Here is a 25636-nt window from a genome sequence, read left to right as displayed (position 1 = left end):
TGGAGGTGTGGTGCAAAATAAAATCTATTGCAACTATATTATGATAAATATATATTTTATAGTATGTGTTGGAATATTCAATAGATGGGAGTGGGTGAGATAGGTAATTATAGTTATTAATTGTATGATTTATTTTTAAAATAGCTCTAATTAGCTCGTGCGGGAGCACGGATTGATAGGCTAGTATAGCTAATTAGAGTAACGCGTATATACATCCCAACCTAGCTCTTGACGATGTAAAACTGAAACAATTAGAGACTTAGATCGTAACGCACACTAGAACTACCTAGTATGGTATCTGATCGATCTGATACCTTCGATCAGGAGGGGGAAATTTAGTGCGGTAGAATTCAGTGGTATACACACAGATCTCAAGTCAAATCCAGCTTCTCATCGTGTGCCTCCCCAAGTCTCCAAAGAAATCAAAAGTGCAAGAGAGGGCACGGGCATGCAGCGAAAAGGGGAAAGAGAAGCGCTTGACGTAACTGTGCAGTAATGAATCTGATCCGAGCATGCATGCATGCATGCGCCTCTCTTCTTGGCCTTCATACATGCTTGATTTCTCACGTTCCTCTGTCCTCTCCTCCTTTCTCGGGTTGCTGTTCACATCTTTAGGAAGAGCAAAAGCCCAAAAAGGACAGGCGAAATAGCTAAGCCATGTATGTGACTTAGGTCGAACCGGTGAGACATGGACTCTTCAATCGATGTAAGGTCAGGTACAGCAGCCCATGACAGCAAAATTATAGTAAGAGGGCGTCAAAGTTTTTTCTAGAAATAGAAAAATCAACTTATATAAGCTAAAATTTAGAGTTTGGAGACAAGCCACCTGTCATTCTATATATGCCATACGCCCCCCGTTCCAAAGAAAAATATCATTGTAATTTTGTTTAAAAATAAAATATCTTAAGTTCTACTAAATGTATAGAGAAAAGTATGAGCATCTACAAGACTACATAGGTATAATATGAAAATATATTTAATTGTTAATCTAATAATTATATCTATTTGAATTATGATCATTGCTAATTTTTTGTATAAATTTTGTCAAATTAGAACTGTTTGAGTTAGGATAAAATTATATATACATTCTTTTTTGGGGACAGGGCTAATCCCTACCCTGGGTAGGGAATAATATTCCATACCCGAGCCAACCGGCGGCGCGCACTCGAGTGCCCCCCTGGCGCAGCCCGCTAGCGGTTTTTCTTCGAGCGCGAGACGTTCCGACGCGGCTCACCCGCACGCACAGAAGCGAGCGCGTCTGGTTTTTTTTGTTTCTTGACCGACGTGTACGTGGACCGAGCAGGCAGTGCTTGTTTTTTTCTCTCAGTAGTCAGTCGCACGCACGCACGTCTCCGGCAAGCATCGTTCCTATCTCCGCCAAGCATCCTTCCTAAATAAATCCTAATCGCTGGAGGAAAATGATCGCTAAATTTTGGAAACGCTATCTCTGTCTGTCTCCATCTCCGAACATTGTATTCGAAAAATGCATTGGCAAAAGAATTTGTGAGAGAATGTGTCACGGATAGGCAGAAGAACACCATCAAATACAATAGACTGACTTTACTAGCAGCATATTTGTTCACCAAGTTAATTTGTGTAACAGGGTAACATTTATATATGGACAATGAAAGGAGGCACTGGGACACTGATCTAGCTAGCACACACTATAATTCAGATAAATATTTAAATGGAAGGGGAACCCTTCAATACTAAACTAGAGAAGCTCGTCGGTACTGCAGCATCTCATCCCTCATCCCAGCTGATCGTGCCTGCAAGAAAGCATAACTATAATATTTTAACAAGAAAATTGGGGTATTGCAGAAATGGGATGTAGTTTAAGAAAATAGTATACTGTGCTTACCAGATTTATATTAGTCTTTAGGCAGCCATGGCCTTCACCATCACAGTATTCCAGAATTTTCATTGCAAAGAAGGCAGTCATTAAGAGACTTCTGGATACATTATCCGCACATCCGAATGCACTGACATGTTGAGAATCATATCAATCATCCTAATTTGCTCCATTGCACCTGCTCGATGCCTCACCTATGATGATTGTATCAGATGATCTCCATGCACCAATAAACTCATCAACAATCACACTGCACTGCGCAGCCAGCTTCAAACTTAGTCATTTAGATTTCTGGCAACTCACCCACTCCTGTATCTTCACCTCCTCCCTCTGGTATCTGCAGCATCACACGTAGTAATATTAACAAGTAAAATATATAAGTATTTCTTGAAGAATTTACAACTTACAAAGAGCAATTCAAGTTTGACTTGGATGAAGATTCTCCATTTATTATGTTGCAACTTGCAACCTTTGAAAGCAAACAAATCCAAGCAATGTTGAATTTTCTAGAACTAAATGTGTGCGCATTGCATCTCTGGACTACCACACACTGGTGGACCAAACATGGCTCATATTGCTAAACTGACTGAGATGCATCGTACCTCAAAATACTGAGTGTGAGACTGCACGGTTACAGGAACTAGCAATTGTTTCATGAGAAAGATGGGAATGAGATACTGGTTAATCCACTAATGCCCAAATACAATAACAGTTATCTCCCTTGACCTGATGAATTGGTAATGCCTCCATTAGCTGCAGAGTTTGATAGTGCAAACTGTGTGTGCCCAGATTTTAATTATTATTCTTTTCGTCACCTGGCAGAACATTGAACACCAAAGATCATTGTTTACACAGAAATCAATCAAAGGCATAGGGCATGTATCACAAGCATATAGATGGAACAAGACATATTTATCAGACAAAATATAGTACAATGAACCATTATTTCCTCTCTTGAGTTAGATTAGCAAAGTATATTGATCCGAACATATGATCTCATATATAAGGCATTAGGCAATTAAACAATCCAGGATTTGGCCTAGTACCAAATATTTGGTTGGCTAGTCCAGTCTCTACAAATTTTGGATGTACACATGAAGTCATTAGGCTCAATCAGATCGACTAAGATCTACAACTGGATGGGATTTGTCTGTATTATACCTGTAATTCCACCACTGTACGCAGCTGCACTAGCCGATCCAGTGATGTGAAACTCATTGTCCACCTCCAGAAACCTCGTAGCAGCTTGCTCGATGCCGTCGCCGTTGGACCCCCCACAACTGCCAGCTCCATGCCGTCACCGTTGCCTAATTCCCCGCAGCCGCATGCCGGTTCAATAGAGTTCAATGATGCTAAGACTGAAAATACAAAGATAGTTACTTCGACCAGAATTACTTTAAGAGTATTAATGGTGAAGTTGCAACTACTAAAAAGCATTATTTAATTCATGTGGTAAATAATACTCGACCCAATCATAAACACCAAAAAATTCACATGATACATTATGCAATGGTGGTACCCACGGCCAACAATGGTAGTCTGTGAATAAAAAAAGATGTGGGCAGAAAACTTATGTTTGTGAACAGAAAACCCAACTATTTTGTAAAAACTGGTCCACCGACATTGTAGTAACAAAAGTGAATACAATGATTTTGCAAGAGCCAATTCATCTTAGTTGTGGTAATAAAAAATGGGTACTTTGCAATTTGCATACGTTGATTTTTGTGAGAGTCAGTAAATAGCATTTTTGTTGCATTCAAAGACTGACAGCATAAACCATGAGCACATTCTTGTGTGAGAGAGATTTGTTCAATTTATGTAATATTACATCTGTAACAACTCACTTGCTTCCTCTCCTTATATGAATGAGCAGTGCTCCTGCCGTATTTTCAAAAAAAATATTAAACCATGAGCACATTTCAATGCGTAACCATGGCTTTAATGATCATGGAGGGGTAATACGGTAGTGAGTGAACGCCTAAGCAGTCACCTAAATTCTTAAGAGTAACTTATCGCTTGAAGGAATGAAATGTTGAGTTGGATTCATTACATAAATCTGAAATGCATATAATGACTACTGGAATGAAAAAAAGTGTGTTAGACATACGAATGCACATCAAAATCAGGCTGGTGTCAGCCTCTGTCAGCGTATTATTCTAATTAGCACTTCTAATTCAGAACTATGCACATACAAGTTGAAAACATATAGCCTATAATTTGGCATTCTACAAGCTCTTTAAGATAACACAAATAACCATCAATTGAACCTTTCCCAGGCTCAAGTATCAGCACATGCTTGCAGATTAATAGTCAAGAATATCTGACTGGAATCGAAGTTTCTCCATCTATATTTTGCTTTTACATTTATTATTATTAGTCCCTGTTTCATGAACACAACCAACACGAAACCTCTGTAGGGTTACATGGTCAGGACTCAGGGCCTAAATGAAGAATAAAGCAGAGGAGAATTTTTCATCCTGTATTTCCATGTAAATTTACACATTTCTTGAAAAAAAAGCAAGTAGATCCATTTCCCATGTTTAGCACAAGTTCAAATGGTTAAGGGAAATTTGGATCTGTACCATTAAAAGATCACAACGTTAGATATATACCATCATTATCTCACTGACAGGTGGGGTTCACATGAGTCAATGACATGTGGGTCCAATGGTATATATCTAACTTTTGGATCTTTTAATGGTACAAATCTAATTTTATAACTTAAATATTGTGTTGAGCTAAATCTTCTCTACAATCTCACGAAACCGAGACTGACATAACACTAAACTAACATGAGAAAATTCTAAAAGGCGTTCCTGTCCAACTACAAGACCTCCGCAGCGGCAACCATGGTGTTCAATGGGCAGCACAAAATTAATCGTAGGAACAACAAAACATGAGGAAATTGAAGGGGACCTTGAGCCGGTGGGGGAATCACCTGATAGAAGGCAGGCCGGAGGAGGATCGCCGGAGACGGGAGGGCAGATCGGACTCGCGGAACGGCGATGGGAGGATTGAGCGGCATTAGGAACGGGAAATCGTCTCCATGAATGCGGGAACACGCAGGGGCTGGCCAGCAGCGGGAGGTGGGCGGCACCAGTACCCGGATCAGCAACGGGAGGAACGGCGTCCGGAACGGACCACGAGCTGGGAGGAGGGAGCGCCATCAGGAGGAGGGACGGCGTCAGGCGGAGGCAGCGCCATCGGCCCAGGAGGAGGGGAGAGCCATCGGGAGGGGGCGGCGTAGGGAGGAGGGAGCGCCGGGACGCCGAGGTAGTCCCGGCTGGCCACGTTGAAGATGTGCTCCTCCGGGTTGTGCTCCTCGGCGGCGCGGAGTTGCGAGGACATCTTCCAGCCCAGGAGCGCCCGATCCGGCATGGAGATCTAGATCTCGAGGCGGCGGAGGATGGGGTGCCTGGCCCTGGCGAGCAGGCCGGCGAGCGTGTCGGGGTCGACGCGGCGGAACACCAGCACGTCGAGCTCGGTCCAGAGCGGGCGCCACCGCCGAGCGACACTGCTTGTGCGCGCAGCCTTGGCCGTGGATCCGAGGCGGGCAAGCACGAGGAGGAGCGCGTCGGGGAGGGCGACGCGCTGACGTCCAGAGGCTGCAGGTAGCCGGCGGAGTAGGACCTCGCCGGACGGCGAGGGGGGGGACAGGACCGCGCCTCACCAGAGGGTCGCCGGGGATGGCCCGAATCGCGAGATTGGGGACAGGCGAGGGTGCCTCGCCGGGTCGGGAGGGGGGCCGGCTGCGCAGCCCTTCGCGGGGGTAGCCCGAGGGTCACCGACGGGAAGCCCGCCGATGGCAGCCGGCGGCAGAGGGCGGCGCAGGGTGTTGCCGGGGCGGGATGAGAGCCGGCGAGGATGGAAGGCACGGGGGAGGGCGGCGCCCGGCGCATCACCGGAGGATCGCCGGCGGGAGGACGGATGGAGCGAGGATCTGTTTCGCCGGCGGGAGGAACGGTACGGAGGATCGTGGGTGGGGCACGATCTATTTGCGACTTGCGAGCTGGGGGACAGGGAGGTGGGGAAAAACCGGCGGGCAGTAAAAAAACCGAATGAAAAGAAAAACAGACGCAAGTCGAGTCCGGTCGGGTCCGACAGGTTGGCTCGGGTATGCAGTACCTTATTCTATACTCAGGGTACCCAATAGACCTACTATTTTTTTTGGAAGTGATACTTACATTCTTTTTAGACAGAAGAAGGAATACATATTTGTGATAGAAGTGCTTTATTTTTCCTTCCATCAACAAACCCATGAACTAAAAATATAACTCTGCAAAATTGTCTTCAAATTAAGTGAAACTCCCTAGGCGACCGGTACACAGGCATCCATCAAATCCGGTACTAAAAAATGGTCCATCATAGATCGCACTAAGACCAGGTCTGCCTTCTGGGTCGTTTCTCCTGCTCGCAGAACGGCCGGGGGATGTAGCTTTCCGCAGCCGCGCTCGCGTCGCATTGCGTCCGCCGTGCACTGCATCATTTGATCATTTCGTCCTTCTTGTGGTGACGGTTGCGTCGCCCAGAAAACAAAAGCTAGCATTTTTATTAGTTGTAGTGCTCGACACCAGTGAACTCCACGTCTATATTGTTCAGCATATAAGAGCTAGTCCTTGGAATATTGTAATGCTCTCTCCTTTAGAAGCTCGACGGCGACATCTCCATGGAAATACGGCGGCACTCAGCTCGGCTCAGACCTCAGAGCACTTTTGCAAAACAAAAAAAAACGTATTTATTCAGTAGTGATTCTATATCTGTCCGGCTTAGCGATATTATTTGCAATCAGAGGAGCAAAGCAATAGCCATTGGAGTTTCAGGGAGGAAAGAACAAAACAATTCTGAAAATAGCATGAGGTGGTGTCGGCACATCCTGGCATGGAGCTAGAGCTCCTCGCCGACCAGTGATGTTGAATTTGGCAACCACAATCGGAACAGCAACCGGGCAAAGACGCATCACGCATGTCGTCGGCTACAAGTTTGCAACTGCATATCCTGATCATGGATGCTGCCTGCCTCTGGCTGGATTCAGTACTGTGATCTGTGACATCGGAGACGACCTCTGATGATTCCTCTGTCTTCCAATATGCGCAAGCATCTGATCTGGACTGATGCTCTTGTTGGTTTGCCACTTAAATTCCCTTGCTAATGTAATCAGGACTGATGCTACAGCACTATCCCCAACCACAAACAGTAGTAGGGAACCGTGGAGATCTCCTTGTTTCTCCAGGTGTGATCTTCACTTTGCCTCCACCACAGCAGGCCTTCTGCAACTGACGTGTGGGCCCGTCCTGGCCCAGCCACCCACGATGCCACTCGCGGAGAAAAGCCGACGTCTGCGCACAAACGGTTTCCAGCGTGGAAGGGGCCAATGCAACCAACCAGCCTTTGAGGAGCGAGCCTTACTCGGAAATTCAGCTCCAGCGCGCTGACGGAAATGCCCCTGCCGCGAGCATATAAATAGAGCAGCGCACCCGGCACATCTCCTTCAGCTCAAGGCCTTGTCTTGCTCCTTGAGTTCGCCTGCTAGCCAGTAGCCACCCTGCTGATCTCCAAGCTCGCAGCTTGCTGTTACCCTAGAGGCTGCGTCGCCATGGGCTGCTACGGTGACTTCTTCGAGAAGGCCAAGCCTTACATCGCCATGATCTCCCTGCAGTTCGGCTACGCCGGCATGAACGTCATCACCAAGGTCTCCCTCAACCATGGCATGAGCCACTACGTGCTCGTCGTCTACCGCCACGCCTTCGCCACCGTCTCCATTGCTCCATTTGCTCTCCTCCTCGAGAGGTAGCTAGCTAGCTATCTGGATCTGATCAATCACCACACAAAATGAAATTCTCTTGTTCTCATCCTCTGAAACTGATCGTATCACCATCTGATTGGAAATGGCAGGAAGGTGAGGCCCAAGATGACGTGGCCAGTCTTCCTCCAGATCTTCGTACTGGCACTGCTCGGGTTAGTTCACGCAAATAAATTTCTGTGTTTCGTGTCATTTTGTGTACCAAACTTGACATCTTTAAGGAAAAGACATGGATAAGTGGACACTCCAATTCGAAGATTCTATTCTTTTGCTGCCTCATAAAAGGCGTTTAGTACCGTACTGTCTAGTAGTAGTGCATCACGAAATAATTGTCGGCTTTTCTGAAGTCTAATAACATGCCATTAACCTCGTGCGTACGTGTTTGTTGGTAACTGCAGGCCTGTGATCGACCAGAACTTCTACTACGCCGGCCTGAAGTTCACCGGCCCGACCTTCGCGTGCGCCATGAGCAACATCCTTCCGGCCATGACCTTCGTGATGGCCGTGATTTTCAGGTATACATCTCATGTGTGACTGAAGAACGTGACGAACGAAAGCAAGAGAAAAATAGCTGCTTAATTGATCGAAGACCACGCGTCTAACATTGTCGTTCCCCATTGGCCCGTGTGCATGAAGGATGGAGAAGGTGGACCTGAAGAAGGTGAGGTGCCAGGCGAAGGTGGCCGGGACGCTGGTGACGGTGGCCGGCGCGATGATGATGACGCTGTACAAGGGCCCGCTGATGAAGATGGCGTGGAGCAGCCACGTGCAGGCGCACGGGCACGGCGCGGAGGCGCCCGTCGCCGCCATCGACCCCAGCGGCAGGGAGTGGTTCCTGGGCTCGCTCTTCGTCATCATCGCCACCCTCGCCTGGGCCTCGCTCTTCATCCTGCAGGCGCACACCCTGAAGCAGTACGCGGCGCCGCTCTCCCTCACCACCCTCATCTGCTTCGTCGGCACCCTCCAGGCCATCGTCGTCACCTTCGCCATGGAGCACCGCCCCTCCGTCTGGACCATCGGCTTCGACATGAACCTCCTCGCCGCCGCATACGCCGTAAGTCTGATCCCTCCCGTCGATTTCCATCGCCGCTGTAGAGTATACAATAATTGCTGTGCTAATAATGTCGATCGCATTCGCATCCACATGATGTTTCAGGGCATTGTGACGTCGAGCATAGCGTACTACGTGCAAGGCCTGGTGATCCAGAAGACCGGGCCGGTGTTCGCGTCGGCGTTCAGCCCCCTGATGATGATCATCGTGGCGGTCACGGGCTCCTTCATCCTCTCCGAGAAGATATTCCTCGGCGGCGTCCTCGGCGCCGTCCTGATCGTGATGGGGCTCTACTCGGTGCTCTGGGGCAAGCACAAGGAGACCCAGGAGAAGGAAGAACAAGAGTCCATGGAGCTTCCCGTGGCGTCATCCAAGACGATCGGAATCTACGACGATGCCACGTTCATCAAGGAGATCGCCGCCGCCGCCGCTGTTGGGGATGACTCGGAGTGCAAGAAGGCGAATGGGGTGAAGTCATCCTCCGACGGACACGGAGCTGGTGCAGTTTGATGCGACCTGCGATTCCAAGGTACTAGCAATTAGCTGAGCGCACGCGGCTAGCAGCTGGATGGAAGAGGCCTTGTCCAAGACTCCCAAGTGCTAACTGTCTTGTCATGTGCCTATGCGTGTGTCCCCTGAAATGATGTGTATACTGACGCTGCATGCATTAGGGTCGGATGATTGAGAGAGGCTGCACCTGCACTGCAGAGTGGAAGGACTGGAATAATTTTGTTCTGTGACCCTTTTTCCTTTTTTTTTGCTATCCTTTTTGTAATATGATGGACCTACTAGTATATTTAAATTGTATTCTAATATGCTTTCCTGTGGAAAAAAGAGCGTTATGTTCTGAGACTTGTGTCATCGTAGTTTACTATAGGAAATCAAGTGTTTGTTTCAGTATGCTCAGATCCAACCTGAACTTTGTCTTTGAAAGATCAAGGATTTATTTGCATCCGGGAATTCTGAAACAGGGGTACGGTAAAATTATTGCGCCATTCTCACATTCACAACGGGATCTACAAGCGAGAAAATTAAAATAAACGGTGTAGTTTCTTCCTTTCTTCCCTTGTCAAGTGTGATATGATAATTCATGGCAACTTCATTCTTGCCCTCCTCTAGATGTAGTTAGATACTCCGACGAGTAATAAGACAAACTTTAGCACTTTGTTGGCCTGTTTGGGTGGACCGAGATCCGGGTCTACCCAAATAAGGCATTTGTGATTAATCCCAAACTGTTGTTTATATTTGCACAGTTATTGTCTCCTAACTGATATTTTTTGGCAGAAGCAAAATTTCCATTAACTACGAACCGAGATATCTTCGGCAAACAAGTTCATCATACAATTTGGAAGATCATCCACTATGGGATTCTCATCTACTGAACAAGAAAGGACAGGATTGGCCGATCAAATACTCTACCAGTATCAAAATATTTGTCGTTTTATGATGCAGGTAGGTAACACAGTTTAGTTTTGAACACAAATATATCTACAATTTAATTATTTTAAATTATTTTTTGAAAATGGCTTTTACTAGATTCTTCTGTAGTAGTAATTTCCAAATATTACTATATTTTATTGGGATAAGTCTATTTTACAACCTCGAACTAGTCAAGAAGTCCGTTTTTCAACCTCCTACTACGAAACCGGGTAACCTAGGCCCTAAAACTGGCAAAACCGTCCGAATCACCCCCTCGAGCACTGTAGCAAGCTGTTTTGAGGGCGGTTTGCTACAGTAACATTTCGAATTTCTGGAATTTCACACCTCTCTCAATTAAATAAGAAAGATAGCATAGTTAATATTGTCTAAAAATCATGATATTTTTTGGGAGGTAGATAAAAAGATAAGGAATTTATTTTGGCTAGATGTGATACATTAAACATAATGAAATTTGAATTATAAAATTTTAAAAATGGGTAGAATTCGAAATTTCTTGAATTTTTGGGTTAGCTAAACCTTTGATAAAAATAAAATAAAAATATGATAATTCATAATTTTTTATTTAGTTTAATAAGGTATTTTTTATTGGCCCAAGTTTTTATGAAAGTTTTTGAATTCCTTCGCAATGCTCAAATTTGAATCAAATTTGATTCCTCAAATTTTAATTTATGAATTTTCTATAGAACTTGGGCCAATAAAAAGTACCTAACTAAACTAAATAAAAAATTTTGAATTATCATATTTTTAATGCATTTTTATCATAGGTTTAGCTGACCTAAAAAATCAAGGAATTTTGAATTCTACCTATTTTTAAAATTTTATAATTCAAATTCCTTTATGTCTATTGTAGCACATCTATCCAAAATAGATTCCTTGTCTTTTGATCTACCTCTCAAAAAAATATCATGATTTTTAGACAATATTAACTATGATTTCTTTATTATTTAATTGAGAGAGGTGTGAAATTCCAGAAATTCGGAAATTTTACTGTAGCAAAACCGCCTTTGGCTGAACCAAGGTTGTTTTTCAAACGGTTTCGTTAGTTGGAGGTGTAGGATGTCCGGTTTCGTAGTTCAAGGGCTAAAATCGGACTATCATGATAGTTTAAGGTTGAAAAACAGACTTTTCCCTATTTTATTGCTAAAGTAGTGGAACTGTTCTATGTTTTCATCAAACACCTCATTTGTTTTTATTTGTCAATGTGCAAGGCAGGGTGCTTATATAAGCGCACAGTAGTATTCCATTGATCCGACGAGTGTGTCCCATTCAGCATGCATGCATCACTGAGCACCTGCATGTATGAAATGCATTGTGCAAAGGCATGTACTCGTCACCAGAATCAGTGGGGGGCTTATGGACTTGCATTCAGACTCCACTAATAGAGCACCTTATTGCGTGAAAACTGAACCATAACTTTGCGATTCGTTGCAGGAGCATGAACTGACATGACATGATGCGCGTAACGTCGTCTGATCACTCAGCGAATGATGGATGATTGATGGTATGGATCCATGAACATTTGTTTGGATACTTGTCGCTAAGGCTAGAGGTCTTCCTTTTCCTTTTCATTTTGTGTTTGTGTTAATCTTTTTTTTTCTTATTGTCATCTATAGCCAAAATTTCATCCCAAAAATTCATCCAAAGTAGGTTTAAAATATTAGTTGATCTTTTTTCCCGTGTCTCCTACTCCTAGCAGGTAACCGTTTGCTTCCTTATCTTAGGCCCCAGTTCTAGAAATAGTAGTAATAATGAAAATTGAAGTAGATAACTTCTGCTTGCTCATATACTATTAATAAGTATCGTGTAGATAACTTCTGCTTGCTCATATACTATTAATAAGTATCGTGCCACTTGTCTCCTTGTGCTTTCATACGCATCGCACGGTGCGGCTGAATCCTGAGAGTGGCAATTGACCTGTCGTTTTGCTGCTATCAGGTTCATCCCGAAGCGATAGGCTAGACTGAATTTTCAGCCCAGCATCACAAGGAAACCCAAATCGAACAAAGATTTGGCTGTGCGCTCGCATTTCTTAATGCCAAATCCTCATATCAGCTTTACCTTTATAAGCAGAGCACTAATCCGCCCGATTAGCACAACTTTAATGCCCCCGAGTGGATGTATCTTTACCGGAGTTATTACCTGCACGGCACCTTGCAGCAGAGCCCTGGTAGCCGTAGATGCGTCCACCCGGCCTAGCTGAGTGCGGCGCCGTGCGCCAACGTTTCTCCACATAACCCCCTGCTCGTTGCGCAGAGGACAAAGCAGGCAGGCAGGCAGGCAGACCCGTGTTCAGGAACGGAGCTCCTTCTTTTCACCAAACCCGGAACTCCTCCGCATTGCGATGCTTCGGCACGCCTTTGCGCCGGGCCTGACGGCCAATCCACGGCGAGACCGAGACGAGGCGGCTAGTCGATACCTACAAGGAGCCGAGCAGGCAGGCGGGCGGAGGCGTCGCTCTCGGTGGAGGCCTGGAGGGAAATCATGGAGGCCGCATTGCTTGCTCCTTGCCGGGGCGAGTCGTCAGAAAAGCAGGGGGGCAGGGCGCGCTTTCGCGAGGAGGAGGAGGAGGGCGGCAGTTGCTGTTGCGGCCCGAGCCCCCTCCACATCCGAGCCACGATGGCTAGCTAGTGGTTTGCCTGAGGTTTCCCTACTCAGATAGCACTGAATCAAATGAGGCCGCAAGCCGCAACTACAAATCAGAAGGGCGCCTTTTTTGGTCTAGTCCCCCCTTTGATGCGTAGAATAATCTGGCGCACGTCAGAGGGAACGAGTTGCGAATGCAACAAGGAAAGATCTGGAGATCAGGCTAAGCAATGGCAGATTCGTTTTACTTTGTGTTGCATTGTTGGGTCTGCGGCCTTTTTCTTTTGGTGGAGAGAGCTTGCAAGTGTTAATAGATAGATATAATTGTCTCGGGTTGGCTAAGTCGGCAGGATCAGAGTTCACTCCTGATTTGGAACATGAAGATTGTGAAACTGTGCACATGACACGGAGAAGGTTTGAGCCGGCCGTTTATTACCACCAGTGATCCAACCATTGGGTCGGCCTTCAGAGAGCATGCTTTACCATGATGATGTGGGATCAGATCGCTTGGTCCAAGCGGCGGACACAGCATAGTACTACGTACGGCTGCCCATAATAATAGCCTAGCTAATACAGTAGCTATCAGATTAATCCTCGTGAACTGATGAACGAAGCTCCAAGAGCCATCGTGCGCCCACTATACCAGATGGAAAAAATACGTTGCGCAAAGCAGGCTGTATAGCTAGCCTCGACGAGCTGCGACGCGACGCCGCACAGTCCGATCACGTCGTCGTCGTGCACACCCACCAAGGGCGCGGCGGGGAGCCCGGCGAACGCGGGGCGAAAGCGGCCGGCAGACCCAAACCCCACGTCTTTCTCAAACGCCCTTTCGAAACCCTGTCCAAATTTGCCTCGCACCCGCAGGGCAAGGGCGGCGTGGGGAACCGGCCGGGGCGCCCGACGCGACGGCGCGGCGCCCCGCCGGCCGGGCTCGCACCCCCGGCGTGCGCAGACGCGGGGTCGCCCCTGCCGGCCCCCGCGCGCGGCTGTACTCGTGCTTTCCGCCGAGCGCACCAGTGACCAGCCGGGCGCCTGCTGGACTGGAACGGCCGGTATGCCGGCGCCCGAGCCCGAGTAGTGCGGCGACGTCAGCTTGCCCTGAATGGCTGCGCCGGGGAATTATTGGGACTTGGGAGGCGCTGCCGGCTCCCGCTGGGGCAGCCGGTGCTGCTGGAGATGGGCCGCGCGTATGCAGTGAAGCAGCAGCAGCACGGTCCCTGATAGGCCTGCTAACGGGGACATACCCGCCACTTCCCCGCCCCTACCCGCAGCAGTACAATTAATTTTTGCCAACCTGCCCCAACCCATATATTTAACTAATCAATCTACTCCAATCCGCCCCACCAATGGTGGGTTATGCAATTTCCTCACCAAACTGATCGATGTAACCACATATGCCACTGTCCTCTCTGATCCCCAAGCGAAACCGCACCACGGTGATGGAATCCGACTCCGACGTGGCCATGTGACGGTGCCGTTCCCGGCGCAGGGCCACCTGAACCAGCTCCTGCACCTCTCCCTGCTGCTCGCGTCTCGGGGGCTCCCCGTCCACTTCGCAGTGCCGGAGCCGCACCTCCGGGAGGCCCGCGCGCCTCCCCGGCTGGGGCAGCGGCGCCGCCGACTCCCTCCTCCTCTCCATGGTCTGCTTCCGCGCGCTCGAGGTCCCCGCGCACGAGTCCCCTGCCCCCGACCCCGCGTCCCCGTTCCCGGCGCACATGCTGCCCCTCTTCGAGGCCCTCTGCGCTGCCGTGCGGGCCCCGCTCGGCGCGCTCCTGGAGGAGCTCTCTGCGACCCAGCGCCGCGTCGTAGTCCTCCACGACAGCATGGCGGCATTCGCGGTGGGGGAGGCCGCACGGCTGCCCAACGACGTGGTGCTCCTGATGCACTGCCTCGCCGCCTCGTACAACGTCGGGTGGGCGGACCCCGGGCACGCCCTTCTGCGGGACCACGGCCTCGTCTTCCACCCGCCTGACGCCTGCGTGACCAAGGAGTTCGTGGCTCTCGCCAAGCGGATGGGGCAAGAGCGCAGGCGCGCCCCCGGCGCCGGCATGGTCGTCAACACCTGCCACGCGCTCGAGGGCGACGGCGGCGGGCTGAGGTAGGTGGCGACCGAGACCTTGGGCGCGATGATGGGGATGTGTGTGGTGTAGATGGCGCCGATGACGCCGGGGATCCCCGAGTCGGCCTGGAAACGGGCCTTGAAGCCGCCGGCGGCGGCGGCGGCGGGCCAGCGGAGGAAGCGGTGGTGTCGCCTTCTTGGCTTCTTGCGGAGCAGGCGATCTGTTTCTATCCCCTCCCCGCCCCAACCCGCGAATGCAGCCCACCCCGCCCCAACCGTTGGCCTCTAAACCTGTTACTACCTACACAAACAGATCCCCATTCGAAAACCCGCCCCAAAATCTCCATCTGACCCCGCCCCACTAGCTGGCCTAGTCCCTGAACACTGGTGGGAGGCAACACAGCAGCGTGTTTGTCACGGCCCACGGGCCGGCTGGGCCGCGCGGTTACTGTAGTGCACGGCTACTGTAACACGCGGCACAGTATTCCTTTAGTCCCAGACTAGAAACGGAAAGGGAGTTGGACTGACTTAAATAGCCGGTCCCTGGGAAGCTAATAACTCCGGTTCGAACCTTTTGCGCGAAGCGAGGACGAAAGCGCAAGAGAGTTATGTAGCAGGTGTGGTCTACTCAACGTGTATAGTAGATCTTAGCCGTTATCCTGGGCCGGGTCGTTACAGGGGTATCAGAGCCATACTCTCGCGGTTCACGCCACGTACGGGCAGAAGTGCGCGTACATGAGCACGTCGGCGCGTGGAAACACATATGCCAACAGCATGTGGACGGACACACATGGGCTGCTGGCAGTGAACCTACGGGCGTGGCACATGGGATCGTAGCACTAGACGTATGGGACGTGGCCCAAGAGAGGGGATCCTGCTCCCTTGTCCTGTATGGGTAAGTTGGTTCGACGAGGACGTCGAACCCTAACGGGGGAGATTGTCACGGCCCCCACGGGCCGGCTGGGCCGCGCGGTTACTGTAGCACACGGCTACTGTAGCACGCGGCACAGTATTCCTTTAGTCCCAGACTGGAAACGGAAAGGGAGTTGGACTGACTTAAATAGCCGGTCTCTGGGAATCTAATAACTCCGGTTCGAACCATTTGCGCGAAACGAGGACGAAAACATAAGAGAGTTATTTAGCAGGTGTGGTCTACTCAACGTATAGAGTAGATCTTAGCCGTTATCCTAAGCCGGGTCGTTACAGTGTTCCGATCCGATCCCGATCCACATGCGTGCACTTAGAGGTGTGGCGACCTACATGTTGCTATTAAGCTTTGGCTCCGTGTGACCGACCCTGGAAGGCAGCTGGAACAGTTCACGCATATTAACATGTAAGCTTGGCTGCGTCCGAGAATCAAGGTCAAAGGCCGCGAGTCGTCGTTTGGACATAGCAAGCGGCATTCAAATCGCTCCGAACTACTATACTATTTCCTCCGTCTAAAAAAATGCAATTATGAGATTCGTGTCGGTCAAATTAGTTCAAATTTGACCAAATTTATATTAAATAATATTAATACTTATATTTTCAAATAAATTTACTATGAAAATGTAATCTATAACTAATCTAATGTTACTTATTTTGTATTATGAATGTTATTATTTTTTTCTATAAATTTAATCAAAATTTGAACTATTTGACTCCTCAAAAAATGAGAATTGCATTTTTTTTTGGACGGAGGGGGTAGGAAACTAGACGAATCTGAATGGTGTTATTACTTGTTCTAGTTTCTAGGATGTTCCTTCTCTCTAGTTTAAATTCGTAAGGGACTGTTCGAAACTTGGGCCAAACTTGTGAGGACGTCCGGCCCGTACCCTACTACTAGTCAGTCCAACTCCAACCTAAAGGTCTGAAGCACCGCATACTGTTTGAGCCCGCTTATTATGAGAGTAAGCGGCCTTTCCTCATGCCATACGCGGGCTGTTTTCTTGTTCAATGATGGGCCTCCATTATACACGTAGTCTTGTGGGCTTCATGTGGACGCAAAACGAAGGCCTTCCCGTCCCGTAGCATATCTCCCAGCTGAGCGGCTGAGCCCAACAGGCCTACAACCACGCACAGCAGCCTGCACCTACCACAGTCCACTAGCATACCGGAGATGTGCCTGATTCACGTCAACACGCTACACGCATTTCCCGGGCCACGCACGTCGGCGTGCGGCTCTGCCCGAGCGTCTTTTTTATTTTTATATTTTTTAAAATTATTTTTTATAGAAATATATTTTCGGTTTCATAATTTACAGTTTCGTACCCCTACCGCCCGGCTGCGGGGCGGCAGGATACCTGCCGCCAACTGGCGGGGCGGTAGAAACCTGAATGTAAATAAAATTTATTTTTAATTGCATTTCGGCCATTGGGGGAGCCTGCCGCCCCCCTGCCGGGCGGCAGGGTACCTGCCGCCAACTGGCGGGGCGGTAGGCTAGGCAAAAATTCATTTTTTTAGTTTCCAAAACAGTGAAGTTCTAAATTTAATTAAAAATTATAGAAAAATCACAAAAATGCAAACTAAATTTTAATAGGTTTCTTAAATCAAGATCTACAGAGAAAAAATTCTCACGTATGTGAAATGTCAATTTTACCCCTCTAAAATTTTAGGTTGTGTTTAATCTAGTTTATTTTGTATCTGTTGTTCTGTTTGTCTAAAAATCTTGAAAATTTTGTGGTAGCCTAATTTTTGCATGTGTATTTCATTGGAAAATTTTCAGGTGCATAGCCTAGGTGCATGTTTGTGGATCTATTATTCTACTGCTAAATGATGGAAATCCAACAATAATAGATCCACAAATATGAACTTAGGATATGCACCTGAAAATTTTCCAGTGGAATACACATGAAAAGAGTAGGCTATCACAAAATTTTCAGGATTTTTAGACAAACAGAACAACAGATACAAAATAAACTAGATTAAACACAACCTAAAATTTTAGCAGGGGCAAAATTGACATTTCACATGCATGATTATTTTTTTCTCAGTAGATCTTGATTTAATAAACCTAACAAAATTTAGTTTATATTTTTTTGATTTTTCTATAATTTTTAATTGAATTTAGAAGTTCATTGTTCTAGAAACTAAAATAAATTTGCCTGGCCTACCGCCCCGCCAGTTGGCGGCAGGTACACTACCGCCCGGCAGGGGGCGGCAGGCTCTCCCAAGGGCCAAAATATGATTAAAAATAAATTTTATTTACATTCAGGTCCCTACCGCCCCGCCAGTTGGCGGCAGGTACCCTGCCGCCCCGCAGCCGGGCGGTAAGAGTACAAAACTGTAAATTATGAAACCGAAAATATATTTCTATAAAAAATAATTTTAAAAAATATAAAAATAAAAAAGACGCTCTGCCCGACGCGGACCCGATCGCACGAGCGCCAGAGACCGCGTACGTGGACGGTGCGGCCGCCCTACGCAAATTTTGGTGGGCAGAGGCCGCAACAGGATTGGAGCTGGGGGCCCACTGGCCCAGGTTGCAAGAGGGAGGGACAAGGGCACTTGCAGAAGATTCTTCTTGCATCTCGATGAGGTTTTTCATTTTTCTAAAGTCATGTTTACTTTCAAAAAAATTCTTACAGTATCCATCACATCAAATTTTCGAATACATGCATGGGGCATTAAATGTATTCAGAAAAAATAACTAATTACACAGTTTAACTGTTTCATACGAGATGAATCTTTTAAGCCTAATTAGTCAATATCAAATAACAACAAAACATGTTATAATACCGAAATCTAAACTTTTTCGTGAACTAAACAGTCTAAATGCTACACGGACTGAACAAAATAAGAAAATAATAAAATCATCTCTAACGAGTACTCCATTGCCGAAGGATCGTGGGAGCAGCCGACGGCGGGACGCCTCTGGCGCGGCGGTGGTGGAGGTCGGTGGCCTTAGTGTTCGAGTTAGGGTTTGGGGGGTTCAGGGTTGCAGAGTTTCCATGGTCGGCAGCCGTAGAGGGATGGCTGTGGGCAGCGACTGGTCCGACGGAGGAGGTGAGGTGTGGGCGGCCGGCGAGGCCGCTGGCCGGGTGGTGGAGGACCCCCAGTGGCCGGGGTCGGCGGCAGGGGCAGGCGGTGGAGGTAGATAGGGTGGGAGAGGGGAGGGGGAGGAACGCCTGCGGGGAGGGGGTCGGTGGCGGAGGTGGAGGCGGACTGACGGAGGTCCGAGGGTTGGGGGTTGGATCAGGGCGGTCCTTGACGCACCGATGCCGACGAGGGGGCGATCAGACGGCAGGATGGCAGACCGGAGGGAGGTGGAGTGGAGGGGGAAGATGAGGAGGCGGAAGGGAGGAAGGTAGAAGGTATGGTCGGGGAGGGCTCTAGCGGAATCCTAATCCGGAGACCCTCCGCCTAGTTGCCTCCTTTAGTTTTTTCTGGTCACGTAGTTTATTCGTGTTTAAGAAATTAACATGTCTTGTCTTATAAAGACAACGATCAACAGGTGGCGTTAGAGGAACCACAATGATCCTGACATCAGCAAAATGTAAGCAAAGGAGATGATGTACATTACTTTGAAAATGGCGTGCTGTCCACAAAAAAAAAATGGCGTGCTGACTCAAGGGGGGAGAGAAAAGGACGCTCGAGTTGGTGTTACACGCAGACATGAGACATCAGATGCTGTACGAACGAGCTGCTAAAGTCGAGACTCGAGAGCAGCAATATAATTAGATGATGGCCTAGTTTTTTTTTCTTTTTCTTTTTTAGAAAAGACGATGGCCTAGGTTAATTTGATGTCGTGTCCATACGAGCAACGTACGAAATCTTGGGAAACTGTACGTTCCATGGAAAAGCCGGTGTATATACAGGTTGATGAAGAACAACTTGCATGCTTGCGTCATCCGTAGACTTGGCCACATCGATCGGCTGTCAGTTGCCTAACCTGCTGCTCTCGTGGCATCCCCTGATCCACCCATGCCAACATCGCGGAGAAGAGAAGCCAACGGCAGCCAGCAGCTCACTGGAGGAGAAAGACGGGGAGAGGACGACGGCGGGCAAGAAATTCCCAAGACAAGTCGTGCAGCACGCGTTGGTAAAGCCAAGTCTCTCGTTTGGTTCAGGCGTCACTGACAGATGCACCACACGTAGCTAGCTATATCGTGCTGGCAGTTCCTCTTTGCACAGGCGTGCACGGCGCTGGGGTCTGCCGTCTGCGGGGGAGATGCCGTGTGCGGTGTGCCCGTGTCTAACTTTGTCTGTTTTGGAATTACAGCACTGATCTGGAGATGCTCTTGTGGTGGTGGTTGCTTGGGGTTACAGTCTTATAGATGGTCAAATGAGCTGGGTCTGATGGGCAACATTAGGCCCGACACGAAAAAAAAAACAGCTGTGTCAGATAATAGTTATTCCGAGATATCTCCTTCCTTTACCTTGTTATAGGGAAAAGATTAATATTACAATCAAACTGCAAATGTGTCGAGTAGCGGAGTAGGATAATGAATTAAAACACCTGCCTCGCTGATACGGTACGTGGAGCAGCAATATTTACATATTAGCGTATGATGAGCACACTCGAGTAGGAATTGTGGGTACCGGCACTGCCTCTCTAGTAGTCTCTAATGAACAATTAGACGCCTTCTTTCTTTTTCATTTACGAAGAAAAAGGAGAGAAAAAACGGACGTACTCGTCGGCACGGCTGTCCGGTCCTACTCCTGGCCCCATCGACCAGCGTTCCAGGACATCTACATCCTACTGCGGCGTCGTGCAAGCATCACTGTCCACTGGAACGTGCCGTGTCCTCAAGCTGGGCAGCCTTGACGAACCCGGGCCATCTGCTGTGCGGCGCTGCCACAAGCCAACTACCACCACGGGCGCGGCGCAGCCACTAGCCAACTACCACCGCGGGCGGCCAGCTCGGTCCATAAAGCGCGCGGCCGGCCGGCAGCGTCAGCCAAGGGCAGCCAGACAGCCATGGACGCGGCCTCCTTCCTCGCCGTGGCGCTGGCCCTGGCGGCCCTCGTCCCCGTCTCGCTGCTGCTCCTGAACCGGCTCCTCTACGGCAAGCTGCCGCCGGGGCCGCGCCCCCGCCCCGTGGTGGGCAACCTCTTCCACGTGCAGCCGGTGCGGTGCCGCTGCTACCAGGAGTGGGCGCGCCGGTACGGGCCCATCATGACGGTGTGGCTCGGCTCGCAGCCGACGGTGGTGGTGTCCACGGCGGAGCTCGCCAGGGAGGTGCTCAAGACCCACGACCAGAGCCTCGCCGACCGCGTCCGCGACCGCTCCTCGGAGCGCTTCAGCCGCGGCGGCAAGGACCTCATCTGGGCCGACTACGGCGCGCACTACATCAAGGTGCGCAAGCTCTGCAACCTCGAGCTCTTCACGCCGCGGCGCCTCGAGGCGCTCAGGCCCATCCGCGAGGACGAGGTCACCGCCATGGTCGAGTCCGTGCACAGGGCCGTCACCGCGCCTGGTACACACACTACCCTGCTCATCCACTGCTTGCTGCGACTTAATTAAGCTAGCTGCTTTGATTCTGAATTTCTGATTGCTCTTGAAAACAAAACTAGTCCTCGCTTTCGTTATTCCTGATGAGATGATTGCTAGAACTACACGTAGCGCTGCCCATTGAACAAGATTCTTACTAATGATGTGCTACAAAAATAGATCGACAACGACATGAAGGGTTTCTGGAGTGTGGTCCGTGGCTGGTTGGTGGCTAGTCACTGAATCGGCACTGTATAGTGTGGACCAGGTGTGAGTGTTTTTTAGCAGAATTGAAGGCAACAAGCTGCTTAATGACTGATGAATACTTGGCTTTTGCCATGGATTGTGATTACTGATTACCTGATTTGTCGAAACTGATTGATTTTGTTTGGCTGGCTTGCCAGCCAATCAGTTAGCAGTGGTTTTCTCTCACATCAAATCAATACCAGCCATCGGCCACAGCTAGCCGAACATTTTTTTTTGACACGAGGCTCATCCCCAATTCCATTCAAACCAAACGGAATTACACTCATAGGTATTTCAGAGTTTAGGCAAAAGAGCAAGCAGATGGGAGGGGGGGGGGGGGACAGCGAGGAAGGGGGGTGAGGGGGGAGCCCAAACTATCTAACCTGAATTTCAAACTAGATAGATCAGTGAAGTTACGAAGTTACCACACCCAGGATTCCCAGGTGAGGGGTAGCCAATACAGGCGAAAAGCAAATTAAAGACAGAGTAAGGGGCCCGAGCGAAGCCAAGAAACATCAAGTCTGCGAAGCACCAACAACTGCAAGGAAGCCTCCAGGAACATCAGGTGCCGCTTCAGAATCGTCATCTTCATCACTCTTCCTCCTCAGGCTGATCTTCGGCTGGAGGCAGGAGCATCCTGGCGTCCGCAGCACCGGCTTGCTGAGCGAGTACCTTGTGGGCGCACGCCAGCACCACCTTGATGCCGTCCAACAGCTAGCCGAACATAGTCAATTATTAAAATCTTAGCCCACTACACGCAGTAATGACTAATCAAAGTAGTATGTACAATCTGAGAAATTATTGCACTATAAAACTGTGCTTATTTTTTCCACCCACTACACGCAGGCAATGAAGGTAAGCCCTTGGTGGTGAAGAACCACCTCTCGATGGTGGCCTTCAACAACATCACGCGGCTGGCCTTCGGGAAGCGGTTCGTGAACGCGGCCGGCGAGCTGGACGAGCAAGGGCGCGAGTTCAAGGGGATCGTCACCGACGGGATCAAGATCGGCGCGTCCCTCTCCATCGCGCGGTACATCCCGTGGCTGAAGTGGCTGACCCCGGCCGACAACGAGGTCTTCAAAGCCCACGGCGACCGGCGCGATCGCCTCACCGTGAAGATCATGGAGGAGCACGCCAAGGCCCGCAAGCAGCGCGGCGCCCAGCAGCACTTCGTCGACGCGCTCTTCACCCTCAGGGAACAGTACGACCTCAGCGACGACACCGTCATCGGCCTCCTCTGGGTACGCGCTTGCTGCCGAAAGTGAAAGGTGATTCTTGATCGATTCGATCACTGACGACCGGCCGTGGACGGACATGGGATGGATGTGCTGCAGGACATGATCACCGCTGGCACGGACACGACGGTGATCTCGGTGGAGTGGGCGATGGCGGAGCTGGTGCGGAACCCCAGGGTGCAGGAGAAGGCGCAGGAGGAGCTGGACCGCGTCGTCGGCCGCGACCGGGTGTTGCTGGAGACGGACTTCCCGAACCTGCCCTACCTGCAGGCCCTCGTCAAGGAGTCGCTCCGGCTGCACCCGCCGACGCCGCTGATGCTCCCGCACAAGGCCAGCGCCAGCGTCAAGATCGCCGGGTACGACATCCCCAAGGGCGCCACCGTCATCGTCAACGTGTGGGCGGTGGCGCGCGACCCCGAGGTCTGGGACGACCCGCTCGAGTTCCGGCCGGAGCGCTTCCTCCAGGAGAACATCGACATCAAGGGCGCCGACTTCCGCGTGCTCCCGTTCGGCGCCGGCCGGCGGGTGTGCCCCGGCGCGCAGCTCGGGATCAACCTCGTGACGACCATGCTCGGGCACATGCTGCACCACTTCAGCTGGTCGCTGCCGGAGGGGACCCGGCCCGAGGACGTGGAGATGATGGAGACCCCAGGGCTCGTCACCTTCATGGCCACGCCGCTCAAGGCCGTCGCCACGCCGCGCCTCGACAAGGAGGAGCTGTACAGGCGTGTGCCGTCCGAGATGTGATCTGAGCGCCTGCTGGCGTCTGCATTTTCCCGGTACTTGTCTGGACGGGATCGAGCGGAAGCCGATGCCGTGGCAAATTTGTGCGACCCGTTTACTTATTATCTCTTTTCTGGCATTCTTCTTGTTATATGAACGAGCATTATTTGTGTACTTCTTCAGATCTTGCACGCCGATACTAATTATCTGTTTGTCAGGCAGGCAGTAATTTATAATTTGGGCACCAAGAAATCCGCTTACATTTGTGTACAAGGGTTTGCAAGAATCTCAAACTTCAGCTGACCTTTCTTCGAAAGGCAGCACTACAACCACTAACCAGTTCCAAAACCTCATCTGTAATGGAACAAAACAACAGCACATTCTTCTTTTGGGCAATTGGACATCTGACATGAAGAGCGAATATACCACAATTAATATTTTCTGCTACCATTCAAGAACAGAGCAAAACATTTCTGATCTATGCAGCACGGATACGGATACGCGTATTGATATCGGCGGGATACAGATATGCGGATACGGCGATTTTCTACAAAAACCGATACGTGGATACATTTTACTATTTTTAAAATAAAAACCCGAATTTATTAATTGGGCCCAATAGTACATTCAGCCCAGCCCATGAAATAAACCCTAAACAGCCAAATCCATCTCATCCCCGTTCACCGCCGCACATACTCACTACCCCCCTCCCGCACCCCACGCATGACGCATGGCCGCCGCCGCACATGCTCTGATGTCTGCTCTCCCTCTCCGCCTCTCCACCGGAGCTCCGACGCTCTTGCTCTTCCTCATCCCCGCCGCCGGCTCCTCGTAGGCCAGATCCAGGGCTCCGCGCCTCCGCCACCGCCAGCTCCCTGCCTCCCCATTGGCCAGATCCAGGAGGCGGGCGAAGAGGGAGAGCCGCCGGCGCGCTAGGGCAACGGCGGGTGGCTTCTCGCGAGATCTACGGCGGGCGGTGGCTCGCGAGGACGACAGCTTGGGCTTGCGGCGCGCAAGGGCGATGGCGGGCGCGGCGGCCGGCGGCACACGAGGGCAACGGGCGCATGGCGGCCTCCAGTTCTACACGGCGACGATCTTGACCTCCACACCACAGCGCGCGCGGCCGGCGAGCAGGGCCAGATCCACAAGACAGATACGTATCAGCTCGCGTATCCAATATTCACAAAAATAATAAAAATTCAGATACTTTGAGGTTACGTATCTAAGGCGTATCCGATACATATAGGATACGTGATACGCTACCTTATTTCCCGCCGCTCCGCCGGAGCTCCGCCGCTCCTGCCCTTCCTTGTCCCCGCCGCTGGCTCCCCGTAGGCCAGATCCAGGGCTCCGCGCATGCTCTTCGGAGAATTTTCCTAGCCAAAACACAGATGAACCTCATGTAGATGTCTACAGATTTTCATATTGCAGCTACACTGCATTGGCCGTCCATAGGGTTGCAAACTCTTGTACTCAGAGTAACTCCAGCAGACCCTCTATTAAGCCCCCTACCCCAAATTTAGAGGGTGAATACAAAAAATTAACTCCAGCAGACCCTCTACTTGAGCCCCTAAAATGTGGAGGCATCCAAATCTCCCCCTCCACCCCCTAGACCTGGGGGTCTCTAGGGAGCCCTCCATCCGTGGGTCCTACGCACAACTTCTTCTGTCTCCCTCCAGGCGCATACTACGCTCCTCCTTCTCCCAGCGACTCCTCTGTCCGCTGGCGCCGCGCAAGCCTTTGACCTCCGCGCGACGGTGCATCCTCCCACTCGGCGCCGCACAAGCTCTCCGCGCCGGAGCAGAGCCTCGCGAGCCCGCCGCGTCGCCGCACGAGCTCTCCGCGCCGCTGCCCACTCCCTCCGCCCAAGGTCGCCCCGCCGCCGCGCGAGCTAGCCGCGCCGCCGCCCACGCCCTCCGCCCGAGCTCGCCTCCCCGCCGTGCGAGCTAGCCGCGCCGCTGCCCACGCTCGCCCTGCCGCCGCGCAAGCTCGTCGGGCCGCCGCGCAAGCTCGTCGGGCCGCCGCCCACGCCCTCCGCTCGAGCTTGCCTCGCCATCACGCGAGCTCGCAGCGCCGCCGCCCATGCTCTCCACCCAAGCTCGCCCCGCCGCCGTACATGCTCACCGTGCTGCAAAAGCTCGCCGTGCCGCCGCCCACGCCGTTCGCCCGAGCTCGCCTCGCCGCCGCGTGAGCTCGCCGCGCCGCCGCCCACGCCCTCCGCCCAAGCTCGCCGTG

At 50.5% G+C, this 25636-nt stretch overlaps 2 protein-coding genes, 1 long non-coding RNA gene and 1 pseudogene across 3 annotated transcripts; 3 read left to right on the top strand and 1 right to left on the bottom strand.

The window, feature by feature from the left end:
- Positions 1–1555: 1555 nt before the first annotated feature.
- On the bottom strand, positions 1556–2690 carry LOC120674190. The gene is made up of 3 exons (XR_005675005.1): positions 2579–2690; positions 1862–2189; positions 1556–1769 (listed from the first exon to the last, which is right to left on the bottom strand). It is a non-coding gene; the product is annotated as an uncharacterized LOC120674190 (long non-coding RNA).
- A 4643-nt stretch (positions 2691–7333) lies between these two features.
- Positions 7334–9553, top strand: LOC120675792 (WAT1-related protein At5g07050-like). The gene is made up of 5 exons (XM_039957002.1): positions 7334–7639; positions 7745–7807; positions 8051–8167; positions 8289–8706; positions 8809–9553. The coding sequence occupies exons 1-5, from the start codon at positions 7446–7448 to the stop codon at positions 9211–9213; spliced, it is 1197 nt and encodes a 398-aa protein (XP_039812936.1). The 5' UTR covers positions 7334–7445; the 3' UTR covers positions 9214–9553.
- Positions 9554–13902: 4349 nt separating this feature from the next.
- On the top strand, positions 13903–14828 carry LOC120675020 (annotated as a pseudogene).
- A 5740-nt stretch (positions 14829–20568) lies between these two features.
- LOC120673263 (cytochrome P450 98A1-like) lies at positions 20569–23661 on the top strand. The gene is made up of 3 exons (XM_039954025.1): positions 20569–21183; positions 22290–22684; positions 22778–23661. Exons 1-3 carry the CDS (start codon positions 20685–20687, stop codon positions 23423–23425), a joined length of 1542 nt encoding a protein of 513 aa, XP_039809959.1. The 5' UTR covers positions 20569–20684; the 3' UTR covers positions 23426–23661.
- The last annotated feature ends 1975 nt before the right edge of the window (positions 23662–25636 follow it).

This window comes from Panicum virgatum, chromosome 5N, assembly GCF_016808335.1.
Source record: "Panicum virgatum strain AP13 chromosome 5N, P.virgatum_v5, whole genome shotgun sequence".
Lineage (NCBI taxonomy): Eukaryota > Viridiplantae > Streptophyta > Magnoliopsida > Poales > Poaceae > Panicum > Panicum virgatum.
The sequence above is the reverse complement of the archived record's forward strand: the minus strand, read 5'-3'. Positions and strand labels throughout refer to the sequence as shown.